We start from the raw sequence: 24891 nt of genomic DNA on the forward strand, positions 1-24891 counted from the left end.
TTCAACCCAACTTTGTCTCTGACTTTTAACCGAACCTGCTTCCAGATTTTAAGTTTATTTTGAATTTTGACCCTGCCCTCACTCCAAAGAACCCTTTGAGCTTAGACTTCCCTTTGGGATCTTTGTTGCCTTTGACTCCTCCCTCTTTCACTGTCCACTGGTTCAAACCATTCGTGGTGTGATGTCCAGCCTGTCCCATCCCAGGACGACTAGGGTCTCCCTGCTCAAGCCTTACTCCTGTGAATGTTTGGCCCCACGCCAAGCTCAGCTCTAGGCTCTTAATGGGAAGGCCTAAATACTACTCAAATAAGAGAAGAAGGACACTGAAGAGGAGATTGTTGAAATCCAGTTTATTAGACCAGAGGCATGCGTCACCCATAGCCCTGCCTGCTGTTTTCCATCCGGTGCACACCCCTTGGCCTTGCTCTTGCTTTCCTCTGGAGAGGTCTGCTCTCTAAAGAACTCCTAGGAACTAAGAGTTCCCAAAGATCCTAGAGCCTCACTCTCCAGCTCCAGGCCAATGCACAGGTGACCTGCCACAGGTCCAGTTCTAGGGTGAGAGACCAAGAAACAGCTGGGCAGAGAAAGCCTGGGAAGGAACAGGGCTCTGGCCTGGGAGAACTGCCTGGTGGAGGGGGTGTGGCAGGCCCTCTATCTCACTCCTTTCTGTTTAAGTTAGGGAGGGACAGAACAGCAGAGCTTTCAACTTCCCCTCTAGGCCTGTGTCTTTCCTCCCACTACCAAACCATACCTCACCAAAAAATGTAAGTGATGGCCTTGGGTATCTGGTGAGGAAAGGGGCTGGGCACCCAGAAGGAGGGAAAGGCCACTGACTGAGGACCTCAGCGTCTGCCTGTCAGCGCTCGCTGTTCTACCTGAAGGGGTCACTGGTCCACAGCTCCCTGTGTCTCTGGCGCCCCTGGCTTAGTGTGCAGAGCGGGTCTCCATCCCTTGGGTGGGGGCTCTCTTGGTAGCAATCCCTTCCCCCAAGAGGCCACAGTCAGCCACACAAAGGACTTTGGGGTGGGTAGAGCAAGAGAGGGGATGTTAAGGCTGCGGGGGGGGGGGGGCAGAGGGTACCCAGGTTGTGGGGAGAGGGTGAGGCCAGAAAGAGGCAGAGCTTGTGATTCACAGCTTCCTTTATGTCGCCACCGAGACAGTGCGAAGGTTACAATGCGCGTGTCGTCTCCTTGTGCTTCTCAGAGGGATGTGTGTACACAGTACAGACACCAGGGGAGAGAGTCCAACTCTTTATACAGGCGAAGGCATTCATAGACCAGGGTGGGAGCAGAAACACAGGAAGGGTGGGGTGGGAGGATGGTTCTTAGAGACAAGAGGGCATGGAGTAGAGACGGACAGTTAGGGGAAAGTATATACAGAGATATAGCAATATAGAGTCTGTATCATATAGAAATAGAAAATGCAGATGAGGTTGTGGAGAGAAGCAAATGAAGTTGGGGAAGAGGACTTGAGACAGTTCCATAAGAAAATTTATGGATGTGGCCCTCTGCAGGGGCCCCGGGGAGAGGGACCAGTGAGATTAGGCACCAGCGCCCCTCTCCCTGAGCTGGAAGCCAACCAGCTGGATCTTTTATGGGATGTTAGAGGAGAGATGCCTCTTGGGATTTCTCTCCAGCAGCTCTGGGGTGGGGGTGACCGTGTAGATATCAGGATGTGGCCTACAGCACCAGGGCCACACACTGTCCCCATCTCCACTGCTTCAGGGGATCCCCACCCCCACCACCCTAGTGACTTCACATGGTGTGTGTGTGTGGGGGGTAGGTACTAGGGTCTTAGTTCCTGCCTGGAGACTTGGGGTTGGGGGGTGTAGTCACTGGGCTGAGAGGGTCTCTTAAGGCTGGGGAAGCCCCCCCCCACCACCACTATCCCTCCCCTTCAAGGTACATTCTCTGGTTTGGGGTCAAATTCCAGACCCAGAGGATCCACTCCACCCCCCACTGGGAGGGGGCTTTGGTGACTGGTGACAGCAGAATGTAGGTGGACACTCAGAGGACAGACAGCCAGACAGACAGAATTCAGGCTGGGAGCTGAGGGAGGCAGCATAGAGCAGAGAGGGGCAGCCTGAGGTCACTTGCCCAGTTCTCTTCAGTTTCTTTTTCAGATTAGTTTTGTTAAAAATAAAAAGAAAGGGATAGAGACAGGGAGAGGACTCTATGGTCAAGCCTCCTTCCTCACCACACACAGGAGGAAAGTACTGCCCAGGAGTGGGGGGCTGCCTTGGGAAGGAGAGTGGGTCCCCAGGGCAGATGTGGGGGGCAGTTGAGGGCCCCCTTGCTCTCCTTGCCCTCCCCATCTAGGCCTTTGGTACAGTGGCCTGCAGGGCTCAGCAGGTAAAGTCCTCAAAAGTGCCTCGGCCCGGATGGTGAGGTAGGATGTTGGCAGCATACGTCATCCCCGCAGGATGGCCCCGGAGGCTCTCACACGGGTTCTGGGGGAACGGCACAGGACAGGAACTGGTTATGGAAAGGGCCACAGGTGGCGCTGGGGCACGGGGGAGGGGTGGTCCTGGGGTGGTAGGGTAAGGGGCGGGTCCGGAGGGCACCCCTCACTGGCTCCCTCACGTGTCTTTTGACGTCATCCAGGCTGAGGGCCACGCCCTTGTCCGCGCTGCTCCTTTTGGCCTCCTTCTGGCACTTCCCTCGTCTGCACAGCTTGTGCTTAATGACCTGGGACACGGTGGGGTGGTGGGTGGGTGTGTGGGCAGCCTGGATCCCCGCCCCTTTGGCCCCGCCCCAGCTCACCTCGTAAGCGTAATCAAAGAGCTCCAGCACTGTGAGAATGCTGGCCCCGATGAACAGGCCCATCTGGCCCCCAATGTCACCTGTGTGGAGGGGGCACAGGGAGGTCAGTGGGGTCAAGACACTATGGGAGCTCACTGAAACGGGTAGGCAAGTCATAATTGCAAAATGATCGACAGCTTTTGTATAGAAGGAGCGCAAAGATTCTGAGAGGGGGTTTTATTTTCTTTATGCTTTTCTGCATCTTTTTCTACTTTTCTAAAATGAATAGGTACTATTCAGGAAAAAAATAATTGTTTATAAAATACCCAACACTCTTAATCTCTGGGCAAAATTTACAGGGCATATGAAATAGTCCCCTGTTCATGCCCACAGGCCTATCTTTTCCACTTTGCCCTAAAGGAAGGCTCAGCCCCTTCCCCCACCACGTAGCAAGACAGCAGAATTTGGGGAAAAGCCCCTGGGGATGGCTGGGGACAGACGTGAGCAGCCTGCTTTGGGTGGTAGGGTGTCACACCATGCCCATGACATGGGAAGGGAACAGGTGCCATCAGCAGCTCACCCAGGAGCCCTGCAATCTCATAGGCCTTCTTCTGCTCAATGGTCTCGTAGTTGAGGACTTCAAAGAAAATGTCCAGCACCAGGATATTCTCCCTGCAAAGGGGTTGGGGAAGGAGACCTAGGTTCAAGTCACATCTCTGTCCCTTGCTAGCTAGGTGACCTTAGTAAATGATCCTCTCTGAATCTCTGTCTTCAGATCCATCACATGAGATGCTGATGGGGGTACCTGCCTTCTGGGGTTGTTGTGAAGATGAAATGTGATGGCGGATACGAAAAGATGCTGTGCACGCGGGCAAGTGTGAGGTGATCCCAGTTACAGCAAGGAGGATGAAGACAGAGGATGAGGTGAGGAGGAAAAAGAGGCGCATTCCCTGCTTATTCTGCCGTGGTCTTTCCTCCACGCCCACTTCAGACCCAACTTCCTCCTGTCTGCCAGACCCCACCAAAGCCCACTCACACCCTTCACCGGGCCCAGCCCAAGGGCCCCGCCCTGCAGGCAGAGCACTTACCCTATGTACTGCTCAGACTTGTTGAACTTCTTGGCCAGGTACTTGGCTGATGCTTTGCTGGGGATCTTGACCATGGACAGCTCCTTGCCATAGCGGGTCAGATTGCAGGGCATTTCACACACACAGTACTCCTGGTCCTTCTCCACCAGGAAGTCTGCGCCCAGCCAGGTGACAGGCGCTAGCTGAGTGGTGCCCTTCTGCCAGGCCCTTCCCAGCACCACAGCCTGGCCTTGCCCAGAGTAACCCTGCACCCCCCGCTTTTTTTCCGACCTGTCCTTCACCCCAGCCCGTGCCCCACCTGTGCTGGTCCTCACCCAGCCTCCGCATGGATATTGTCTAACCTATATCTCATTCCTTCAGAGCCCTTGGAGACCAACCAGCTGAGGTGCTGATGAGAGAGGGTGAGGGCCCCTCCCAGGTGACCCCTGTGTATTTTCCACCAGGGCATCTAGAGATGCTATTCCCAGCTAAAGTCAGACACGGGAAAGTTCAGTTGAAACCTGATCCAGGAGTTATGTGAAGCTTCTGGGAGCTCGGTCTGAAACCCCTGTGCGTCTGGTTGGCAGCCCCTCCTTCCCTCCTCCCAGGCTGCCCCAGGACAGGGGTGCTCACCCAGAGCAGGATCTGCACACTCCTTGTACTGCTCTGGGGTGCAGTACGGGGCATCCCCTACAGAGGAGAAAAGACAGTGGTGCAGGATGGAGATGAAAGGGGTCTTGTGATGGTGGTGGTACCGAAGGCCTAGAAGATGGAAGCTGGGAGAGAGTGGGAGGGTAGCACCAGCCAGCCCCGTCTGTCCCGGAGGTGACCCACCCCACGGTGCACCCCTCCTGGACCCTTCCCATCCATCCCTATGGGTACAGGTGGGAATTGAGGTCAGAGACACAAGAGCCATATGGGCAGGGAATGGGGCTAGAGGTGGGGTAGTGAGAAGCCAGCTGGCCCCGCTTTCGTGCTGGCGGGAGCTTGATATGCACGCGGCGCAGCGCAGGCCTGTGCTGAGAGCTTCGGAGCCTGACCTGGCATGTGCACCATGCGGCAGTTACAGTTCTCCACCAGGTAGCGGGTCTCACAGTCGATGCGGCAGGCAGTAATGCTGTAGGAGTCGAAGAAATCCGAGTCCATGGTAACAGCTTTGCAGGTGCCCCAGGGCGGGGGCAAGTAGATGAGCTGCTGGGAGAGCCGGAGAGCTGGGGGGTGTGGGGACTTCTCCCCAAGTCACCTTGATGGACTTCTCTGACAAGACACAGAGCTCAGGATTCCTGCCCCATCTCCCTCCGCCGCCTCCCAGGGTCTCAGAGTTTAGAGAGCATTACAGTTCATCAGACCATTCATGCTTCTGACTAGTCAGGTCACTACCCAGGCCCTCCATCACTGGTCCCTCCCATTGGTGATTGCCCACCACCCCATCAGGAGCCCTCAACACCCCACCCTGGGACCACCTCCTGTGGCTTGCTCACCCGCTGCTCCTGGCAGGCCACAAAGGTCTGGAACCCTGGGGCCACGCCAAAGCCCAGCTGGTCGATGAAGGGCGGTTCGTCCTGACTGTGGATCTGCACTTTGATGCCCGCTTCAAAGGATGTCTCATCTATGGGAAGGAGGGGGGGATGTTGGGAGGACTTCTGACTCCCGAACCTCCTTCAGAGCCGGGGACATCCTGCCTCTCCTGGGAATAAGCACAGCATATACTGGGACTGGGGGCCCAGCCCCTCCACAGCTTCCTTCTGGGTTCACCAGTCCCGTGCTGCCCTGACGAGCCCTGCAGCCTACACACTTCTTTCCTTACCTGCTGCAGCTATGCGTCTTGCTGTTTCAAATTCTTTCTCACTGTCTCAGAGGTTCTTCATTTCTCCCCCTCCTTTTCTCCCTTCTCCCCCATCTCTCTCTGCCCCAAGGCCCCTGAGACCAGACAAACAGCAAGTAGCTCAAGAAGAGAAGGAGTTATTTATAGAGCGAGGGGCGGCCAGGGATGGAAAGGGATGGCTGGTTACCTTGGTGAGTAACTGAGCCAGGAAGGGGAAGCCAGAGAAATGTGAGTGTGGCAGTCAGGTAGAATCGGAGATGGAGATGGCAGGATGCTGGGAGGGAAGGAGGAAAGCCCAAGCCCTGCCTCAGGTCCCACAGTGGATGGAGCCCAGGAGTCCCCTGGTGGAGGCTGAGGCCCAGAGCCTTGGGGAAGGGTCCCCTGAGAGAGGTGACGTACCAGTCTCCCCCCATACAGGAAGGTACTCGTCCTGCTGGATGTCTAGCATGATCTCCAGCCCATTGCCCGTTCCACCCTTCATGGTCTTCAGCCGTGGACGCCCATCTCGGCCTGAGTTGAATGTGTAACACTTTCCATACCGTGTGAAGACCTGGCAGGGGCAGAGTGAAGAGCCTGAGTCCTGCCAGCACCCCCTACCCACCAAGATCTGTCCCAGGCCGCCCCCCAGTTGCTGGAATCACAACAACCTTCAGGATTGCGACTGATTGTGCCTGTGCAGCCCTCTCTCCATTTGTCCTCCTTCCCACCCATTCTCTGCCCTGCTGTGTGCGCTGGAAAGCTGATCCCTGTGGGGTGCATTTCCTGTGCTGCTTTGCCACCTAGACAGGCTTCCAGTTGGGTTTGGTCACTGGGAGGGATTAGTAAGGGATAAAAGGGTAGAAGGATAGAGAGGTCAGGGCACTTCTCTCCCACCCTGTGCACCTCTGAGAGTGTTCTGGCCGTGGCTTAGACCTGTGATGACAAATCCTGCCGGGAGGGCTCCCTGCATAGCCCATCGCCATTTTGTGCTCCTTCTACCTATGTGTGACAATTTCCCTCTACTAGTAGGTGCCTCAGGCCCCCTTATTGGTTTCCTCAGCTCTGCCCACAGCTCTGTAAACAGTCCCTTTGTTCAATTCTTTTCAGTTGAACTATCTGAGTTGCAACCTTTTTCCTGCTGGGACCCTGACACATACTCCTCCATCACCAGGATCCCGTCCCTGCCATACCCCTGGGTTTTACCCCGTTCTCCCCAAGACCCCCCTCCAAACCAAGCTAAGCATTTTAGTTGCCTGTAGCCATCACCCCTTATGTCCATCTGTCCCACTATCACCAGAACCTGAAAGTGGACCCAGTTGCGATACCAAGGACGATGTTCACTCAAGCACCAGCACCTCTTCTCTCGGCAGTTGGTCGTTTGGTATTGAGCACCCAGGCATGGCATGTTTGGCAGTGCTTGCACACGCCTGTCAGGGCCTCAGAAGAGAGCTCCCCCCTGGGGGCAGTCTCCCCACCCCACACCCCAGAGCAGCCTTTATCGCCACAGACAGAAGAGTGAACCAGTTCTTTATGGCCCTTTCTCCACAGCTTCCCTGAATGCCTCCAGGTTCCCGCAAACGAGATGAGTGTGTTTTACTCCTGTGGGATGGCGACCAAGTCCACACAGCTGGTCATAAGGTGAGACACAACCCAGAGAAAGAGACAGAGTATCAGCCCAGACTGGAGCAGCAGGGGGCGTGGGGTTTACTAGGAAATAGAGTCCTTGCTTCCTTCCCCCTCTCCAGAACAGCCTCCTCCTCCCCCCTCCGGAAAAGAAAACATACTCTCCCCCGTTTGGTGGGTGACGTCCAGAGATGAGGTAGAGAGAGAACTCCAATGGCTCTGACTCCCCAGTCCCACTACTGGGGTTTTGTGGCATTTAGCCACAGGCTCCAGGCTGGACAAACACATCCATGCCTACCCTCCATCTGGGCATGTGAGGGATTCCAGGTGGCTGAGGCATGGGAGCTCCAGCCTTGCCCTGGCTCGGAGCACTGTGTTGCTGGCTGCTGGACTGCTGCTGCCATCTCGTGGTTCTGCCTGAGAAGTGTCTGCTCTACCCTTGGATACAGAGGACGCCAGGTTGATCCTTTCCTCGTCTGGCATTCCTGTGTCTCCTAGCCTGTCTGAGGTCCAGTGGCCAAACCTCCAGGTTCCCTGTCTGTCTTAAGTCAGTCCTGAAGGATGGGTGTGTGGGGAAGAAAGGCCTGACATCTGGCACCTGGAGAGGGCAGGAGAGGAATTAAGCCAGACAGACCGGAAGCTGAACCAGGGAGATGGTGGGGTGCCACGTGGGCCCTCAGCAGGGGAGGCCTTAGACTCCAGAGTGGAAAGGCAAGCAGGAGGTCCACTCTCCCGGTGAGGACGTCCCTTGGGAAGAAGGTCCCTGGCCACTGAGAGTGGGGGGAGTGGGGAGGATTTCGAAGAGGCCTATTATTGTCCCTCAGACACATACACACACACACACACACACACACACACGAGCAGAAGCACAGGAAGACCAAGTGAGGATGCAATGATGTCCCTGCTGTGGGAGCTGCTGACCAGGGGTGTGGCGGGGTGGAGATGGGAACTGACCCCACCCCTCTACCTTCCATCCACACTCTTCTCCTGTACCTCCAGAGACCAGGTGGCACCTGCCCCAGCTCCAGTCCAGGGATGATGGTCAAAACTGTTAAGGCTGGCACAGGCACCCACCATCAGGTCAGAGGCTGACCTCAGAGGTGGAGCAAGGTCCAGGGCCTGGCTGGATCACAGGGAGGTCTGGACATGCTGGAGAGTATTCAGGGAGACACCAGGAGAATATTCAGGGCAGCAACTAATTACCAACTAGTACAGATGTATTTCAAAATGCTAACAAGAAGAGCAGGACGGGTTCAGACCCAGGAATAGCAGCCCAGCTCCAGACCCTGGGGCTCCTAGGTAAGCCCTGGCCTCTCTGAGGCATGTCACAGAGGGTGAGTGGTCCAGATGAGTTGGGGGAGGGGCAGGACCCACCAGCCCCAGACCCAGGAAGTGACGGTCAGGGTGAGCCATGGCAGACATTCTGGGGGTGCCGTGCCAGGCATGGGCCCCCACTCACCACCGAGAAGTTATGAGGGCCGCAGGGCCCCCCGCGGTAGGAGCAATAGAGCAGCATATCTTCCAGCCGGTGGCAGGAACGATTATAGAAGCGGTGCAGGTTAAAGGGCTCCCCAGAGAAGGCCTCGGGCCCTGGGGGGGCGAGGGGCACCCCAGGGTCATCACTTTCGTCCAGCCCCAGCATGGGGGCCAGGTAGAGCAAGTCAGGGTAGCTGAGCTGGGACAGCCGCACGGCATTGGTGTTGCAGAAGGTGACCGCTGGGAAGGCCAGCTCTGTGGTAGCCACCTCGTCTAGCAGAGTCACGTGCGGATAGCTGAGGTAATAGGCAACGCGGTCTCCTACCTGACACAGGAAGGCACCCAGTGCCAAGACAAAGGCCACTGCCCACAGGGCCTGCCTCGGCCCTGGACCCCCCTCCACGAAGACATGGTTGGCACCATGAAGGGTGCAGCTGCTGGCAAAGGCCACCAAGTCCATGGGCAAATCCCCCTCTCTGGCCTCCTTCCCCGCTGCCTCCTTTTCTTTCTCTTCTTCTTCCTCTTCTGCTTCTGAGTTGTCCCACTGCTGCTGCTGGTGGGGACCCCAAACATCTCCCAAGGGCCCTGGGGCCTCCTTTCCAGAGGAGAATGACACAGAGCAGAAGATATGGATGGGCATCTTCTCCAGGGGCCTCCTGGCACCAGGGGATTGGCAGGAGAAAGGGAAGGAGAAGTGATCCGAGCCAGGCTCCAGCAGGGCCAGCCACCCAACCCTTCTGCCAGGTCTCTGCCACCCGGCTGGCTGTGTCCTTCCTCGCCAGGGCCTCTGTGGCAGTGTGGCGGAGGCGGGGCGGGGCATGGAGAGGAGGACAGCCTGCCCTGCCGGAGGGCGGTGTCTGGGCTGATGAATAATTGATGGCAGTGGGAAAGGGAGGCTGATGGGGAGGAGGGGGGCCGGAGCCCCTTTCCTGTCTCCAGCTCCAGCTGGAAGGAGAGGGTTGAAGACAGAGTGCAACCCCTGGAAAAGTCTAGGGATTCTTGGTACCCACCTTCCCAGGTGAGATGGGACCCAGCAAAGTCCTTTGCTCCTCCTCTGAGGTATCTGAGCCCCCACACTCTGGGCACTGTCTCAGACCTCTGACTCCTCTCTCATTCCCTCAGCCTCATGATTCCCCCAATTATTTCACTGACCATCCAATTCTCCCAATATACCCTTAGACCCCGGTTCCCCTCTAATTATTCCTTTGATTTTCAGTTTCCTTCTAATCACTGTCCTGACCCCAGTTTACTTTCAGTTACTTCCTGAGCCCCTAATTCCCCTGCAGTCACTCCCTGGACTTCCAATTTACCTCTAGCCAGTCCCTGACCCCATTTCTCTTCTCCACACTCCCCTGACCCATCTTTACTTCACCCTCCCCCCATGCAGGGCTTCATTTAGGTCACTATCCCCTCCCCCACTCCCTTCTGTGGCTTGGGGGGTAGCCCAGGTTCCATTAGCACAGGTCTCTCACTGACCACAGACTCACTTATGCTCTGTTCCCGGCACTGGGGGAAAGGACCCCTATCTCTTGCAGCTGAAAAGCTTCCTGGCAGATTACCACTCCCCCTTCCAGCTTGTCCACCCCCCACCTCAGTCCAGGAAAGGAGTTCAAGGAATTCTGTTCTGGTGGGTGGAAGAAACTGAGATCAGAGCAGAGACAGGGTCCTGGGTCAGGTGGAGAATGTTGGGAACCAACCTGGGGAGCCCCCAAATCCTCAGCCTCACACATGCCCCAGCCCCTTTGAGGCTTCCCTTACCCTCAATTTATCATTCCCTGCCCCCAGGCCCCTGGCCCCTCTGTGGGCTCTGATTACTCAGGGCCACTGGTTGAGGAACTTGAGCCACCATCAAAGTCTCCAGGGCCTAGAAGGTGACCTGAGGGGAGGAGAGAAAGGGAGGGAGGGAGGTGAAGCATGTTAACCCTTCCTCTGCGGGGCCAGTGGGGGTCAGACCAGTCTACTTTGGCTTTCCGCTCTGTAACCATCCCACAGCCCCTGGTCCCATTTCCCCCCTCCTCCTCTCCCGTCCCTCCCTGCTCCCATACATCTTCCCTTCTCCATTTGCCTGCAGAGACCCTGGGGTGTGTAGGGAATGGAAGGCAGGGTGCCAGGTTCTAGCAGAAATGACTGATGAGGGACCTTTGGCCCCAGCTTTGCTGCCAAGGACACAGAGGCCCCAGAGAAGAGCAGCCTTTGAGATCTGGCCCCTCTCCATCCTTATGCCATTGCCCTCAGACGGGCCTCCTCTTCTGCCTAAACAACAGCCTTTCAGCGGGTCTCCCCAACCTCCGGAACCTCCCTGCTGCTTCTCCCCACCTTCAGTCCATGACATGTAATGTTGCCCATTCTCCTTTTGAAAGAGCTTCTCTCACTGCCCAGTGACTCTTGGGAAAATTCAACACCCATCCCACAGGCCTTTGTAACTTCCCTTCCAGCCTCACCTCCCCTTCATTCCAGTCCAGTGTCCGGCCACCATGCCCTTCTCCCGTTCCGCAGACACACAAGGCCTTGTCCATAGTGTCATGCCTTCCCTGGACTCCATCTGGAGAACTTCTACTCACTTTTCAAGACCCTACTCACATATTCCCTCCTCCAAGAAGACTTCCGTGACTCCACAGGGCCCGGAAGAGGTAGACCCCACAGGTAGAGCCCACCCAGGGTACAGACTAACGGGTCCAGTTCTGCTCAAGGTCCTTCAGGCAGGAGTAGTGACCGGTAGCGCCTTGAGGACAGGGACTGTGAGAATGAAAGAGCAGGACCCAAAGACCACGAGGAGAAACAGGAACCGAGAAAGACCAGGGCCACCTAGGGCAACCAGAGATAAGTCACTGCAGAGGTGAAGAGAGACCCTCACCTGCAGCTGTTGTCCTCAGGCTTCTCCTGCATGAATTCATAGGTTCCTTTTCTGTTTTCTGTGCCATGTACGTTTTCATCCTGCCTACCAGACCTCAGCTGTCAGAGGGCTTTGCATGGCCTCAGGATGAGTTTCAGAGGTGAGTTCCAGACGTGGATTGGGGGTGGGGCCAGCCGAGGTTGAGTCTTGGACTGGGGCAGCTGCAGCTGCCCATGCATTCCACACCCACTAGAGGGCACTGTCCCTCTCCTCCAGACTTCCTGGCAGGGGAAGTCGATTGGACTTCCAGAAGGAAGACATTAAGGCAGGGGCAGCTTCCAGTCTGGGGCCTCACCAGAGAGAAGGGCCTGCACATACAGAACAGCTTCAGAGGACAGCAGATCTGGCACGGCTGGACGCTTCTCCCTCACACCACCACAAAGACCCACACCACACATCTACATGTCACTACACACAGACACGCAGCCCTCTTGTGGGGCAACAAACACACCAACACAACATGTAGCCTAACTTCCTCCTCCATCTTCTAACATTCGGTCCCACCTCAGTTAGTTCCAGTAGACAAATCCAAACTTTTCACAGTAATGGGGAGAGGTGGAAAGTATCAGGCAACACACACAGAGCCCCAAGCATACACAGGGTGCCCCAGGAGAAGTGCCCCAGCAGACACACATGCAGAGCAACACTTAATTCTGAATGCTCTGTCCAAGGATGTGACCTCCACGTCCCAGCTCCTCTCCTAAGCTGTGTGTGCTCACTCAGTCAGTTCTTTCTCTGCATCTCTTCCTGTACTTCAGCCACCCCTCACATCTGTAGAAGGCTTTACGCTTTTCAAATGATATCTCATGGGATCCTTATACAACCCAGTGAAATAAGCAGGTTTGAGTAACTTCACCACCATTGACATATGAGGAAACTGAGGCACAGTGACCTCTTCAAGTCTCATGGAGAGCAAGTAACGGGCTTGCGACTAGAATTCAGTCATCCTTCTCCAAATCCCTTCTTTATTTTTTCATTTACTCATCAAATATTGAGTGTCTACGTGCAGAGGACACATGCAGAATGGATAAGGGACCAGGATCCTGCCCTCATGGAGCTTACTGTCTAATGGGGGAGAGAGAGATAGTTTTTAAAAATCACAAAAATAAATATTTAATTACAAACTATGATAAGTGTTATGAAAAAAATAATATGGTTTTATGATAGTGAATGATAGAGGATCTGACCCAGACTGGGGATTCAAGGAAGGTTTCTTTGAGAAAGTAATGTTTGAATTGTAATCTAAAGAATAAAGAGGAGTAATTAGGTAAAGGTCTGCATGCGTGCGTGTGTGTGTGCGTGTGTGTGTGTGTGTGTGTGTGAAGGGGTTGATATTCCGGAGAGCAGAGTCTGTGCAAAGGCCCTGAGGGGAGAGAGCTGAGAGGAGAGGGATGTAGCTGGAGAGCAAGGTAAGAACAGGCTGGAAAGTCAGGCAGGACCCAGACTCCTCAGGGCCTTGCAGGCTGTGGGTAAGGATTCTGGTCCAAGGACAATGACAGACTCCCCAGGGAAGGATTTCAAGTGATCAGAGCAGCGTTTGGAAGAGACCACTCTGGAAGAGCCCGAGGGGTTTCTGCCAGGAAGCCAGTGCAGTGGATTAGGTGAGCCGTGCAGTGGTGGGGGGACTTGGAACAGGTGATAAAGTGGAGATGTTTAGGAGGCAACATCAGCAGATCCTGTTAAGGGAGGTGAGGGAGACGGAATGGAATGTCGGGGATGACTTCTAGTTTGCATAAGTAGGTGAATGGTGGGGTGACTCACAGGTCAGGAACACAAATAAGGACTGGTTGGGGAGGCGAGATGATGAATTTGGCCTCACACAGGCTGGTTGTTTTGATCCTTGGGGACATCCAAGTAGAGATGTTAAGTAGGAAATCGGCCACTGGGGCTGAGGCTAAAAGGAGAGAGCTGGGCTGAGACATACATTTGGCAATTGTCACCGTACAGATGGTAATGGAAGTCATAAGTGAAGATGAGACTGCCTCAGAATAGAATATAAAGTTAAACAAACAAACAAACAAAGACAGAAGGAAAGCTAAACAGAATCCTAACCTATGACTTAACCGTAGCTCCTAGTTACGTACGAGTATCTTTATGCCCAAGAGAAACGAGTGTGTATGTCAACCGAAAGACATGGGCAAGAACATTCATAGTAGCTTTATTTATAACAGCCCCAAACTAGTAACAACCCAAATGTCTAGCGAGAGTAGAATGGGTAAATAAATTGTGGTATATTTACATGCGATACTACACAGCGCTGAAAAAGCACTAACTACTGCAGCTCACAACAATGAGATTGCATCTCACAGACATAAGCGAAAAGACAGACACAAAAATGAATATACTATATGGAGGATACATATAGTCTAGGAAGTTCAAGAACAGGTCAAACGTATCTATACTGACAAAAGTCAGAATAATGACGAACTCTGGTGCAGTCGTATTGACTCGGAAAGGGTCTGCAGGAAATTTCTGGGGTGCTGGAAATATTTTACACTTTTATAGCAATGTAAATACATAATACCAATGTAATATGTAAAATATTAAATTATAAGATACACTAATATAAAAAAATACTAATGAAAAATTAATCAAGTTATACCATTAAATCATACCCTCACAATTTAAAAGATGAAGAAGGCTTCGGATTGAAACTTGAGTATTGCCAACATTTCATGGCCAAGTAGAATAGAATGAACTGGCAAAGAGACAGAGGAGTGGCTAGACAAAGAAAGAAAATCAGGAGAGTATGGTTGGCAGGAGAGGAATAGTCCAGAAAAGAGGTGGTGGTCAGCCACTCTGAATATTATTGGGAGATCAAGGATAAAAATAAAGTTTGCAAGATTTGGCAACACGTGAGTCACTAGAGAACCATTTTGGTGGAGTGCTGGGGGTGGGGAAGAATGCCGTCTCGCGTGGCTTAGAGAATGAGTTAGAGATGGAAACAAGGAAGACTGGAATATATACATTTCGAGGAATATACAGTGGAATATACATTTTGAGAATTTTGTCTGTGAAAGGAAGGGAGAGAGAGGGTGAGAGTTGGGGCAGGGGAGTGCCGTGGAGTTTAGACATTTATAATTTTGTTTCTATCTTAATCTAAAGCCTGATACACAGTAAGTGCTCAATAAATGTTAGCTGTCGTTACAGCTCTATAAAGATGGGAGAATCTTAAGCATGTTTCAATGTCAATGGGAAGGTTCCACCAGAGAGGGAGAAAGTGACAGGAGAGGAGAGAGAGAGGCAGAATATTTAGGGTAAAATTCCTAGAAAGATAGAAGGAGATCAGATGGAAAGAACAGGTTGAGATTTCAGCCTAGAGAAGATGGATGTTCCCCTCTGGGGACTGCTTCCCAGAGGAAGGGGAGCTGTTCTCTGAGGTTGGTATCTTCCCTGTGAAGTAGGAGGCAAGGTTATCTGCTGAAGGTGAGAAGAGGGCTGGAAGGGTGGCTGTTTGAGAAGAGTGGAGAAGTTGGCAATAATCATTGGGGAGAGCAAGTGGACCAGGAAAACACAGTGGGGTTGCCAGGCAGCCCTGCAGACCCGGTTAAGGATGTTGGTCATACACAAAATGTGATTCCAGGCTGGCCTGTTGTGTGACTTCCTCTGGTAGAGCCCTGGAGCCACCCTGAGGAAAGCCGGAGGGGGCTCCATCTAAGGTTGGGACTTGTCCAAATGGTGCAGTGAAGAGGGAGAGGAGTCAAAAGACTTGGTGTCCTCGACCCGAGGCTGGGACTCCTCCTTTGCAGGCTTTCCTTCCCTTCCTGCTGCACCACACTGCTTCTTTACAGAGCACGGGCCGCGGGGGCGCCTGGAGCTTTCTCCACCACACGCCACGCTCTCGCTCCTATAGTCATGCACGAAGAAGCTGAACTTCAAAGCTCTGAAGTCCAGGTCCCACCCTGTCATTTGCTGGCTGTGTGACCTCAGACAAGTCACCTAATACCTCTGAGCCTCAGTTTCCTCATCTTTCAAATGAAGATATTAACGTCTTCCTGCCTCCTAGAATTATGAGGCTCACAGGAGCTAAAGGAAAGGGAATTTGTAAATTGCAAAGCGCGCCACTGAGAGAGATGATTGATTTTGCTGCTATGTGCTCTGCATGCGACCAGAGGTTCCCCGCACACAAGCGCTCGCCCACAGCCACACAAAGCAGGCTGCGTGCCCGTGTGCACATCACACACGTCCACTTCACACCCTAGCCTACACCCACATTTCCCACTCAGATGGGCACACAGGTGCACATGTGTGCTTGCACACGTGGGGCACACGTGCAGTGAGTGTGTCACGAGGGAGTGTGAGTTGGCTGCTGTCCATGGTCAAAGCCACTGCAGCAGTCTCTCCCCTAGGGACGTTCTCAGCCTGACACGATGATGCGACACACCAGTTAGACACACACACACAGATACACACACACACACACACACACACACACACTCTAAGCTATGCAGCCCAACCTCCCAGGTCCCCAGGACTGTCAGCCACATCCAGGGGGTGCAAATGAGACAGGGGGTGGGGGTGGGAAAGGGTTTTCTTTCCAAGAACTATAAGAGCTCAAAAAATCACAACATCCCCTCCCTCTCCCTTGGGAATGGTCTTGGAAAGGCTGGGGGGGGAGGGGACAGAGTTCTTGAGGAATACACAGCAGTTTCAGGCTCATTGTGAAATTTCTCCGTGAGGAAGGTGTCTGATCCATGTGCCCTGGACAGCCAGGCCTGCACATCCATCCTCCACGGGCCGGGGTGCGCTCAGCCGTCCCTGAGGCTGACGGAGGGGCTGCCCCTTGGCAAATAATAATTTAACAATCCACTTAGAGCCCCCTTTCCTCACAGGAAATTGGGCCTAGAAGCTCAGAAATGCAGCAGATGGAACTATGCCCAAAGTAGAACCCAGGCGTCCCAACACCCAGCCTCATCCTCCACCCAAACCAGGCACCACTTCTCATTCTTGCAGCATTCTCCCCAGTTTTGCCTCCCAGAATCCCTATGCAGGGGTCCTAACTGGAAGGTTCTCAGCCAGAGGGTCGAAGGCGGCTCCCGGAGGGGCCACCTCAGACACATAGTGAGGGAAGGCTTGTGTCTGGGGGGCCTGGCCAAAGGCAGGGAATGGCCCTCGCTGAACAGGACTTGGCTGATCACCCGCTGGGGGAAGCTGGGGTGAGGGAGACACCACACGTTCTACAAAACTGGAGCTTCTGAATAGCTGAGCTGGCTGGGGAGGTTGCAGGGACTCTACTCAGATGTTGAGAGTCCTCTCAGCCCTGGCACCTTACTCCTTGCTCCAAAGGCTTTTGTTAGCACCACCCACCCTCTCAGCTCTGCCCTCACTCTAAGCTCTCTGAGGGCAGGGACAGGGTCTGTCTGTTCACCACCTGCTCTGGCACCCAGCATGGACCTGGCGCTTAGAAGGGGTTCTGTCTGTGACGGGAATGAATCAAGTGGAGCTTGACAGGCCTAACCCCAGCTCCTCCTTCCCAAGAGACACCTTTCCTCACCCCTCCCCCAGAAGTGAAACTGCCTTCCACAAAATCGAAGCATGCTCAGAAGCAACCCTCACCCACAGCAGAACCTCTTGCCCTTTCTGCAAGCCTCTCCTCTGTTTCCTGGACACAAACCAGATGCAAAGGGCCATACCTTCCAGTTCCCCACAGGCCGGGGCAGGAGAAAGGCCCAAGGCGAGGAGGTGTTCCTCCTTCCCACCCCTCCGCTTCCGGCTCTGTCCCCAGAGGCACTTAGTTACTTACATCAATTCCCTATTACTTTAGCCAACAGCCAGGAGATCAATTAAGTTAGAGTAGCCTCTTAGCTGACAGCAGTCTGGGAGAGGGGTGGAGTCAGAAATGGCAGGGGAGGAAGAGGGCAAGGAGATGAAAGAGGAAACTGTTACCCAAAGGGGTGTGTGTGTGTGTAGGAAAGAGAGAGCCCAACCTAGGGTCCTCTGGATTCTTGCTACTGGCTCTACTTCAGTGTCCTCCCTCCAGCCTCAGGCTCTTCTCAGGGAGAGAGAGAAGGGAAGGATGGGGACAAAGCTGGAGGAGGTATCCAAGAACCCCTAGGGCAGGGTTTACCTCCAAAGTTAACCTCTCACTGCAGCCTCTCCTTTCCCGCAGCAATCTGTGCATGTTCCCCTTTCGGCATCCCTACTCCCTCCCTACCACACACAGGAGGACTCCTGGGCCTCCGGGTGGGGCTGCCCGTGACCCCCCTTCCTCTCAGTGTGGCAGTCCTGGCAGCCTTTCCCCTCAGCAGTCCCCCTACTCCCTACCGAGCTGGAGGGAACAGACCCAGGTCGTAATGTTGGGACCTCAGTGACTCCTGCTCTGAGCTGCTGTGGGGTGGGGTGTGTGGGTGTGAGGGGTATGGATAAGGGGCAGAGCTAACGCTGGGGATAAGCAAGCTTCCTGCTAGTCCTGGCTCTCTCGGGGACATGCCATCCCAGGCTCTGCTTGTCTTCAGATGACCTCTCCCTCCCCGTCTGGGTCCCAGAATAACCCACCTACACCCACCTCTTATATCAGCATCTCGCCGCCCTAGATACTCCAGAAGATTCCTGTCCTCCAAAACCTCAGAGGGATTTCGGTATCCACCCCCTCATCCCACCTCTCCTCTGGGGGGTCCTGGGGGACTCCTATGTGCCCCTCAGGGATTCCTGTCCCCGCCATCCTGGTTCCCCAATTCCACACCCTCCCAAGGGAGAATAATATCCCCACTACACACCCACCCTCAGGATTCCCAGTCTCTGCCCTCCCCTTTCTTCTATTCCAGGGTCCAGAAATGAATATCTGCTTCTCTCTCCCCCAGGCAGAAGCTCTGGGTGTCAGCTGGAGGAGGAGGTGGCATAGGGCAGACTGGGCAACCATCTGCCAGCCCCCTCCCCTCAGTGCCTTTCAGCATTCCAGCCACATTGGCGCTCCCACTGCCAGGGACAGATAAGGTGCAGCTGGAGGCTGACACCAGCTGCAACTGTGCTCACTCCCTCCAAACCCCACAAGACACCGGCAGACAGCTGCACCCCCGGGGGGCCCCTTTGTGGAACCTCTGCCCTGCCTTGGACTGACTGGCCTTGAGGTGGAGGCAGGGAGAGTGGAGCCTCGGACCCTGTTTCCCCACAGGAAGGGAAAGCGGTGGCCAGGGCAGACGGGGCCTACTGTGTAGGTCTCTGGTTGCTCTTTTGGTAGCTCAGGAGAAAGCTCTGAGGCCTCCCCAACTGGGGTGCTGTGGGGATGCTCTCCCCATTGCCCTCTGCCTCTTCAGTCCCAAAGTTTTCAACCAATTCCTCCCAGATTTAGCCTATTTCCCCCATTCACCCCCACTCTCGCAGGCTGACTTAGCCACAGCTGGGGGATGCACCCACCAAACACCTGTGACCACAGACTACCCTTGAAGTTGAGCTGGACTCAGAAGCACATCGGGGGGTGCTTGTCACTGCAGACCCCTGCCAGGAGGGTTGGGTCTGTGACAGACCAGAGTATACCATTCCAATGTCCCCTCCAGGAGCACACACACCCTCACACACACCTTCAAAGCACCCTCCCATACAAGCTCTCACAGGTTGGAAGAGGGTTGCCCTTGGAAACCTGTGTAAGACTTCCCATGTGCCTGCGCACACTGTATTTTGCAAACACTCTGAGACAGGGCTTTGACCCCCAGTTAAGAACCTCTGCTCATGAGGTGGCAGAAAGTGCCAAGATAGTCTCCCCTAAGCTCTGACCGGATAGACAGATGTTTTCTGTCAGTGCCACATCTGTCCAGGGGCTACACACACACCTTTTGGTCTAGCAGAGGATGGCAAGGATGGAGACCCAGGAGAGGAGAGAGAAGGTGGAGGGAGCATCAGCCATGGGGTGTCTGCACCCCGTAGGACCAGGGAGCTGGGGGGGGGGCATGCCAGAGCCCTTCTTTTCCACTAGGCAGATGTCAGACGTGGACTCACAGCCAAACTCCCATCCATGCATGGAGGAACATCCCTAAGGGCAGAGGTGGTAGAGTTCCTGACATGGAAAGGGTCTGGTCAATCAGAGATGGTGGAAGGAGGGGCAGAGACGTTTGGGTCCAGCCAGATTTGGGGTCAGGTGTTTGATATAGGCTCAGACACAGCAAAAACCTGTATTCTCTGCCAACCCCTAACCAAGAAGTGCCAGTGTGGGCCTGTAGGTTCCTAGCCTGTATATCTATCCCCCGAGCAAGAGGAAGAACTCAGATTTGCTCCAGAACTTTCTGAACCAATCATATTTCCATCTAACTGCTTAGAATTGTCCCCTCAGACAACACAGACCAGTCAGTCACATTCCAGTATCTCCATTCCCATGAACCATTTGGAATCTTAGCATCACCACTTGGAATCTTTCTGGACACAAGGGACAAATGGAGCAACTGAACATTTTCTATGGACAAACTACATCCCCATTTTATACTTTAGCACCTTCCCAGGTTGAGCCAAGCAATTCCTTCCCTCCTCCAAACACTACAAACCCTTCAAGTTCATAAGTTTTCTCTGTCTTTCTTGGTGGTTCCTTCTGCTTGTATGTTGGGTAGGTTGGAGAGGAGGGCTCTGGCTTTCAGTGCCACCTTTACCTACAGTTCTACTACTCTTGGGAGCACAGTTGATGAGTCTGGGAACCCTTTGGTCTCAGGTTCTAGGGAATCCAGGACTCGCCTGTTTTGAGGAAGGAAAAACGGGAAGTGGTCCTTGCATCACACTACGTTCCCCATCAGCTTGGCTCAGCGAGATGTGTAGTCATGTAACCTTTGTCTGGTAGATTTGACAAACGCCCATGAAACTGGTCCGTGTAGCAGGACTTAAAAAGATTAGGAAGTCTTATGTAAACTGAGTAGGAAAAAGCATGCATGACCACGGCTCCAACCTTTCTACACAAACAAATATAGTTCATGCTCCCGTATGCTAGGAGGAAGCAAGCAAGTAGGGGGGAAAATGGGCAGGGAGAAAAGGGAGGCTCTGAGAGTGGAGAATTGGGGGCAGGCATGCAGAGCAAGGAGGTCCTAGGGGAGACTGGGTTTTCAAAGAGCAATAGCCAGAATTGGAAGGGGACACGATGACTCCAGGGTCAGCAGTATTAATGAAAAGAGCACACTGCATTGGGACTTAATGAGACATGTGTTCTAATCCTGAATCTGTCACTAACTGGCTATGTGAGCTCAGGGCAACTCGTTCTCCTCTCTGTGTCTCAGTCTGTGTATTTGTAAAATAGAGATAACATGGCTATTCAGGGGATTGAAGGGAGGCTAGAAAGCATTCTGAAGAGTTACGAGCATTGCCCTCTCATTTGGTATTATTTTTTATACATGGCTCCAGGTCCTCTGGTCCCTTTGTAGCCTCTGTGTGATTCTAACCCCTCAGGAACCTGTATGACTTGCCCAGAATCACCTGGCACATGAGGTGCCATCAGTTCCCCTAACCCTCTCTGGGGTATTGGCTTTGAGACAGCCCCATCTGTGGGGGTGGTGTCTGTGGGGCATCTCCATTTTAAGAAGTAAAGGGAGCCTCCAGTTCAGTCAAGACTGTACCCCAGATCATTCTCCTTCCTCAGATCCTGGCTCTGTGGCTCTTGCTGGCAAGGGGGTAACCCAACTGGACAGTGTATGTGTATGCGCGCGCGGCACAGAGAGAATCACCTGTCTGGCTGAGAGAAAGCTTCCCTTCTCATGTTTCACAGTGCTTCTCAAACTTTAATTCGAATCACCTAGAGATTTGTTAAAATGCAGATTCTGATTCAGTAGGTGGAGTGGTGACGTCTGCATTTCTTTCAAGCTCCCAGGTGATGGTCCTCAGACCTCATTTGAGTAACAAGTCTGCCACTTACCCACCACTACCCCCAGGTCTGACACCTGTGGCCCAGAAGGGAGCTTGACGGGGTTGGGGCCGTGCCAGGCGCTCTCTCTCTCTCTCTCTCTCTCTCTCTCTCTCTCTCTCTGTTGTGTACTATGGGCTCTCTTTCTTGCCATCATGGACACAAGGCTGAGGCTCCCGCCCTCACACAGAGCAAATGCACCCCTATGCTGAACAAAGTCCCCTCCTGCCAGAAGAGAGCCCCAGGGACACACAGCTTCCTCTCCCAGAGTAGCCAGCAGGATGAGAGGGCCACCTGCTCCTAGTTTCCTCCTCTTCTGGGGGCTGGGCTGACACACCCCATACCAGGGGACTCACCACCTTGAAGTCTTCTGCGCTGCAGACCTCCCCCCGGAATTGGCAGGAGAGCAGCATGTCTCGAATGTCGTGTCCTGCACGGTCGTAGAACTCGCGCATGTTGAAGGGCTTGGGCTTGAAGCTGCGGAAGTTGGCCTTGTCCTGCAGTATCTCCAGCTGCTTTTCATCTGCCATCTGTGTGTCGGGTATCTCATACCTGGAGCGCGGGGGTAAGCAGCACATGGATAAGCATGACCTTCTGTTCCTGCCTCTGTCTGGCCTCCAGTGTGCCATACCCAATTTCAAGGGGATGGGGGGGAAGACAGCATCCAGCCCGAGGGAATCAGGCCTGGGCATAGGCACAGAAGAGAGCAGGGCATGTCCAGTGGACCTGCCCCATGGGATCTGAGAAGATAGAAGGGTCTGCAGTGGCTGCCCAGGGGCTGGGCATCTCAGCACGTGGGTAAGGGTGGGGTGTTAGAGAGCTCAAGGCTGGATCTATAGCTTTTATACTATAATCTCGATCCTTTAAAGATAGTCTGCCCCCATTCCCCAAGTGAGGAGAAGATCAAGACATAGTGGCAGGAGGGTGGGCAAAGGTCACTCCAGAGAGGGTGGTGGTGTCTCACAGCTCAGGCTGGGTAGGGGCAAAGCTGTTTTGGACTATGCTGGGATCAGAGATTGGGTGCCCTTAATTGAGTGCACCCAATCCTTTGTACCAATACCCCAATTCCTTTGCTGTGAGTGGCAGGTTAGGGAGGGCAGGGTTGTCTGGGCTTTATGGGGTTAGAGAGGCAAGCACCTGATGGGGTGTCTGGGAGCTGGGATGCATGCAACTCCGGGAGCCTGGCTGGGGGATGGGTGGGAGCCACCCACCTGTTGTTGAGCAGGGCCAGCAGCTCCCCAGCATGGTACAGGTCATTCTTGGAGACTTGGCTAAAGCGGAACTCGTTGAGGTTGCACAGCGTGACGGCGGGGAAAGTGAGCTGGGAGGCAGCCACCTCATCGAGCTTGGTGACGTGGTGGTAGTTGAAGTAGTACTGCACACGCTCGGTGCACACACACAGCAGTACAGCCAGTGAGCCCAGGAAGCACAGGGCCCAGAGCGCCCGCTTCAGTGACAGCCGCTCGTAGGAGAAGATGTGGGCCAGGCCGTGCAGCGTGGAGCTGCTGGCGAAGGCCTGGATGCTCACTGGCTGGACGCCACCCACCTCCTCCTCCTCAGCCTTCAGTTCCATCCTGGCCAAGGGTATCCTGGGGGAGGAAGAGGGCGTCTGTCATTGTCCTGGGAGGAGAGTACACAGAGGGTCCCAACAAAGGTGTCCATCTGGAATTCCCATCTCCAGAGGTCACTGTCTCGGGGGCAGGAGACATCCCTAGTGTGCCAGCCCAGAGGTGGCTGGCCAAGGAACACACTGCCAGAAGACGGTGCCTCCAAATGCAGGGGCTAGGGGGCAGCTCAGGCCAAGAGAATGCTCTCCCAAGGAAGTTTCCCGGGCCAGGGGAGACCCCAGACGTAGTCATCCGAGGGCAAGAGGGAAGTCCCAATGTTCCCACAGGCAGGCACAGGAGTTCCCTCCAGATGTGAGGTCACTCTGGGACAGGAATGTCCACCCCATCCTGGAGATGAAAACTCCCCCAGATGGGCTGAACCCGGGGTCAGGAGCTCCTGGTCAAGGGTGTACCGAGAATTGGGCTTTTGTACCCCCCCACCAGCTAAACCTGGGCCAGAAACCCCCCAGGGAGGTGGGGAGGGGCCCAGCCTGAGTCCTCACCTGCGGATGTCTCTAGTTTTCATAACCCGAAGACCGTATGTGTGTATGTTTGGGGTGGGGGGTAGAGGGCAGCGCGAGGTGGATGCATGGGGGGGCGCGGTTCCCTAGGATAGCGAGCTGTCCCCGCCCCAGACGCAACCCTCCCCCCTCCAGTCCAGCTTCTCGACGCAGCCAGATCCCCTACTCGGCCCCCGCCCCCCTCCCTAGACACCGAGCGGCCCCAGCAGCTGGGGAAAGCGCGAGGGGAGCAAAGTCCCGGCTTCGGGGCGCTGGGGAGTCCCGCAACCAAAGGCAGGGGCATCTGAGACCCACCTGAGGGGGCTTCGGGAACCCGGCAACCGGCGGCGAGTCCTGGGGCGCGGGGCCGGACGCGGGCTCAGCGCCGAACCGTGGAGGGGCGCATGGCCCGGAGCCGGAGCCGGCGGCCGCCGCGGCACGCCGCGCAGAGCCCTGCAGGGAGCGGCCGGCCCGGCCCGGCTCGCCTTGGCTGGGTCCGCCCGCCCTCCCGCCCGCGCGCGCTCGCTCGCTCGCTCGCTGGCCTCGGCTCGATCCGCCCGGGCTCGGCGCGGTGCGCGGTGCGCGGTGCTCTCAGCCCCGGGATCTGCAGGGATCCATCGTCCGGCGGGGAGGCGGCGGGAGGGGAGGCGAGGGGGAGGGGAGAGGGTGCGCGTGCGCGCCTACGAGTGTCTGCGAGGGTGTCTCCGGGCCGGTGTGCGCGCCCGGCCCCCGGACCTGGGAGCGGGACCCAGGGCTCCCCGCTACCTCGCCCCCTCCTCCCGGCCGCTCTCGGTCCTGAAGCCGTTTTCCTGCCCGCGAGGCCCTATAGCTTGTGTGTATGACTGTGTGTGTGTGTGTGTGTGTGTGTGTGTGTGTGTGCGTGCGCGCGCGCGCGCGCGCTCGGGAAGGAGGGTGTCTGCCCCCCGCGTCCCCCACCCCGCTCTGTCTCCTTCGGATCGATGCTCCTGCCTCTTGCTGCTGCTTCCTCCGGTGGCACACACGCGCGTGCACACACACGCAAGCTCCTAGTCACACTTGACTGATTCAAGCACTTGCCCCTGTGGAGACACAGACACACATACAGATGAGAGTCACAGCACTCAGCCACACACACACTGTACAGAGACACCCACACGTCCCAGAGGCCTGTCGCACAGGACAGGCACCCAGGAGCTTACACATATCCACCTGTTCTTATCCCTGCTCCCCACCTACATGTGACACGAACACACATGCACATTTGTAAACAAACACAACCTTGGCCACCCAAAACCCATCCTTGTAGCCTTGGGCTTGCGGGGGTTGAGGGGCATGGTTGCAGCCCCTCACTGCCAAGCCTCTAAAGAAGGAGCAGACAGAAGGAAGGAGAAAT

General features: G+C 55.0%; 1 protein-coding gene and 1 long non-coding RNA gene across 16 annotated transcripts in view; one reads left to right on the forward strand and one right to left on the reverse strand.

Annotated features, from left to right (window-relative positions):
- LOC109443803 (uncharacterized) overlaps positions 1–24891 on the forward strand; it is a 33473-nt gene that overhangs the window by 321 nt on the left and 8261 nt on the right. For 5 of the 10 annotated variants that reach the window (XR_002136746.2, XR_002136743.2, XR_012493982.1 and 2 more), the window contains exons 2-4: positions 3517–3665; positions 7161–7250; positions 11657–11704. This is a non-coding gene — a long non-coding RNA (uncharacterized LOC109443803). The other 5 variants (XR_012493985.1, XR_002136748.2, XR_002136744.2 and 2 more) reach the window with 4 other exon arrangements.
- Positions 336–24505, reverse strand: ASIC1 (acid sensing ion channel subunit 1). Of its 6 annotated transcripts, none has more exons than XM_074325706.1 (12): positions 23835–24505; positions 22624–23001; positions 21769–21964; positions 6033–6183; positions 5290–5417; positions 4849–5002; positions 4442–4498; positions 3830–3983; positions 3322–3413; positions 2763–2842; positions 2583–2687; positions 336–2449 (listed from the first exon to the last, which is right to left on the reverse strand). In XM_074325706.1, exons 2-12 carry the CDS (start codon positions 22983–22985, stop codon positions 2345–2347), a joined length of 1584 nt encoding a protein of 527 aa, XP_074181807.1. In that variant the 5' UTR covers positions 22986–23001; positions 23835–24505; the 3' UTR covers positions 336–2344. The 6 variants fall into 6 exon arrangements, with proteins under 6 accessions (XP_074181807.1, XP_074181808.1, XP_019580157.2 ...); XM_074325707.1 differs by having other exon boundaries at positions 4849–4999; positions 23835–24496; XM_019724598.2 differs by lacking the exons at positions 21769–21964; positions 22624–23001; positions 23835–24505 and adding an exon at positions 8695–9493 and having other exon boundaries at positions 4849–4999.

The sequence above is a fragment of the Rhinolophus sinicus genome, linkage group LG02 (assembly GCF_036562045.2).
Source record: "Rhinolophus sinicus isolate RSC01 linkage group LG02, ASM3656204v1, whole genome shotgun sequence".
Classification (NCBI taxonomy): domain Eukaryota; kingdom Metazoa; phylum Chordata; class Mammalia; order Chiroptera; family Rhinolophidae; genus Rhinolophus; species Rhinolophus sinicus.